The sequence below is a fragment of the Limulus polyphemus genome, unplaced genomic scaffold (genome assembly GCF_000517525.1).
Source record: "Limulus polyphemus unplaced genomic scaffold, Limulus_polyphemus-2.1.2 Scaffold7862, whole genome shotgun sequence".
Taxonomy (NCBI): Eukaryota; Metazoa; Arthropoda; class Merostomata; order Xiphosura; family Limulidae; genus Limulus; species Limulus polyphemus.
In genome coordinates this window covers 641-4226 of record NW_013673472.1, presented here as the reverse complement: position 1 = coordinate 4226, position 3586 = coordinate 641, and the positions used below count along the sequence as shown (strand labels likewise).

The window sequence follows — 3586 nt, the reverse complement described above, 5'->3', positions numbered from 1 at the left end:
GGTGGTAGATGACTGATATCCTGTACGTGTTCAGAGGAAGGTGGGAGATGACTGTGGTATGTACATGTTCAGAGGAAGGTGGGAGATGACTGTGGTATGTACATGTTCAGAGGAAGGTGGTAGATGACTCATATTATGTACGGGTTCAGAGGAAGGTGCTATATGACTGTGATATTCTGTATGGGTTCAGAGGAAGGTGCTAGATGACTGAGTCTGTAGGGGTTCAGAGGAAGGTGGTAGATGACTCATATTCCGTATGGGTTCAGAGGAAGGTGCTAGATGACTGTGGTATGTACGGGTTCAGAGGAAGGTGCTAGATGACTCATATTATGTACGGGTTCAGAGGAAGGTGCTACATGACTGTGATATTCTGTATGGGTTCAGAGGAAGGTGCTAGATGGCTACGATATACGAGGATCTTAGGTGTGCTTTGATGGTTTAAAGATTTTGAAATAATTCGGCAGCAGTGAAAAAAAATGATTGAAATGTTTCGCGAAATTTAAGTTTTGATTTTCTACTTAGCTGTACCAGTTATCAAGAAATAATTATTAAAATACTTTTTGTAAAGGTAGTTTTATCGTCTATGCTACAAGAGCTTCGGTAATATTGATATGAAAACACTTTGGCCTTAGAAGTTCCGACATATGAAAGGGTTCCGATAGCGGAACAGAAAGCCAACTTAACAACAACAACAAAAACCCTCAGTTATTTGATATTTTACTTTTACACTGTCGTGGCGAACACAAAGAAATGCAGTAATACATTCTGTTTTATACGCACTGATCTGGTTGGCAAGAAAAGCAAATAAGAGAACAACATAATTTAAAATAAAAACATCGGTACATAATTGTTTATGTACAATAGGTCATTATCTATTCAACTGTTACTACAAAGAAAAAAATAATCTTTTTGTTTCACAGACATGTCTGAAAACAATTAAAATTCCCTTCATCCAAACCAGTTATGTTACGAGAACAATACTAAGATTTTTAGAGAGACTGGTTACTTACTGTGAATATTTAAGAATATCACTCCTTTAGAAGTGAGTATCTTGTATTTTAAACATGCACAATGTGAATATAAAACCTTTCAACTGTTTTATTTGCTGTGTCAAATATGTATCACCAGTATTTTATGATATATATATATATATATATATATGTACGTGTTTGATCTACAATCACTTTACTTCATAACCGTCATGACGAACCACGTTAAATTTCCTGTACGCCATCTTATAACTTAAAGTTCTTTAAAGTAATACACTCAGTCTAAGCAAATACTGTTACAAAGCTTCCTTAAATGGAGTGTAACTCATATTTATTTAGTAGAGGGCGTTTCAAGAGAACGTTAATATTTCAGAAATTATATACTGTCATATGTTCTGTTCAGTGTGTACGTCGTAGACGAAGTTTTAACTTTATGTCTATTTATTTATTTTAACGTGTTTTTACATATATCTCTATTTTTTCAGTTATTATTATTATTTTTTAAAACCTCGCATTAATTTTATATTAAGTTTTTAGTTTTATTAAACAATTCCACAGACTAATCACGGAATTTACGGACATAAAAATTATGAAAAATATACACAGGTGTTTCATATGTATTTCAATGATATTTTATCTATCTATAGCGGCTTTATAAACGTTACTTTATCCACAGTTGTCTGCGGCTTCATCTCTTGTGGCTTTTTGTTTTTTTTTTATTCATTAAGCACAAAACTACACATGGGCTGTTTGCACTGTGCCTATAGCAGGTACTGAAACCCGATTTTTAACGTTATAAGCCCTCAAAAGCTATCGCTGAGCCACCAGACGGCCCCAATGTTCTTAAGTAAATCTACATATTATACGGCAAAATGGGGTTCGGTTCATTAAATACACAATGAACTGAGGGCTGAAATAACATTCTCTGTGAAAAAATATTTTTTTCAGTTTTATAGTAATATTTAAATTTACACTGTGATTCGTTGGGGTTGGAAAAGTTTATGTTCACAGACACACGAAAAAAAAAAAGGCGACACGAGTTTCGTGTAAAAGAACACATTTTAATTTAGATATATGAATGTTCTTGATTAACAACATATTTTAATTTAGATATATGAATGTTCTTGAATAACAACATATTTCAACTTCTGAAAATGGTGAGTAAAAACAAGGGCTATTTACTAAGAAGGCTTCACTTCGAGGTTATTTAAACTGTTAACAAATCTCTAATGATGGAGAAGTGTTACTGCTGCTAGCCATTTCAACAATACGTCAGAATGAAGATGTGGGCGTTCAGTCGGATACTTGGGTCTAGTGTGCATGTTGTTAATCCATTACTAATACTGGATTCTGACTTGTTTACGCAACACGATGTTACACACATACCATGTAGAAAAGGAATACCAGAAAACAATCATTTGCCTAATAAGTTAATTACGTAGCGGATATTTTGTCTATGTATGGCAACTTTATAAAAGTGAATTTTTTTGTGGCTTCTGATCTGATTATCCCGAAGTCCTTACGTAAATCTACCAAAGCTTTAATTGTGGAGGCTTTATCACTATAATTTATTTTTGTCAATTCCGTTTAGTTCCGACGATACTGTTACTTTTTAAAAGCGAAATTTTCCTACGGACACACAACGTTATACATAATCTATTATTTTCATCCGACATGTGTTATTATAAGTAATGTCTAACGGATGTCAATAAAAAAAAGTACTTACCGTTATTGGACCAAGTTCTACGTGTTCGTAGTGAAAATGGGCACATTCGTTAAGTTTCGGAAAACGAATCGTTCCCTCGGGACTTCTGCAAAACAGAAAGTATAATACATGATTAAAATAGTACAGGAGTTGTGTAATGTTGACAGACGGACAGGTAGACTGGATGACCGATACAGAGGGATCAAATGTTTATAATTAAAGAGGCATGTAGGACCGTAGTATTTTGTTGTTTAGGATATATTCATTTACAAGTATATGTAGTCTCACTTACTTATTTACTGGTATTCATCAAGCCAACCAATGTCTTGATGAAAAGTTTTAGGCAACTCATAGAAAGATTGCTTAATTATATTCTGAAAAAAACAACAAAACAAATGCGTATATACAAAAGACACACAAAGCGTGTATTGTAGGTTAACAAGATAGTATACTGTGAGCAATTTCATGCCTTTTGATCTCTATAATTATTAATTAATACCTTAAATTCTTCCTTAATTAAACTTACAACCCTGTTTTACACCAACTTGATCTACTTTACTCAAAATGAACAATACAGGGTGTTCAATACGCCATCTTTAGCGGACTGATAACATTATATTACATTATTGCTTTCACAAATGATGTTAAACCAGGACTCAATAACTGTGAAAAACAAAGACCAAAAAATGGATTATTATATTGATGCTAACCAGCTGCGAAATTATACTTTATGTCAATGAACAATACAGGGTGTTCAATACGCCATCTTTAGCGGACTGATAACATTACATTACATTATTGCTTTCACAAATGATGTTAAACCAGGACTCAATAACTGTGAAAAACAAACAGTAAAAGAAATGGATTATTATATTGATGCTAACTAGCTGCG

General features: G+C 33.4%; 1 protein-coding gene across 1 annotated transcript in view; it reads right to left on the bottom strand.

Annotated features, from left to right (window-relative positions):
- Positions 1-2800, bottom strand: part of LOC106474926 (rho GTPase-activating protein 32-like) — a gene marked incomplete at its 5' end in the record, with an annotated part of 5082 nt that extends 2282 nt beyond the window's left edge. Inside the window, one exon of the mRNA XM_013935625.1 lies at positions 2716-2800. Within this exon, the coding sequence (XP_013791079.1) occupies positions 2716-2800 (85 nt within the window). The remainder of the gene's footprint in view (positions 1-2715) is intronic.
- Between the last annotated feature and the right edge of the window lie 786 nt (positions 2801-3586).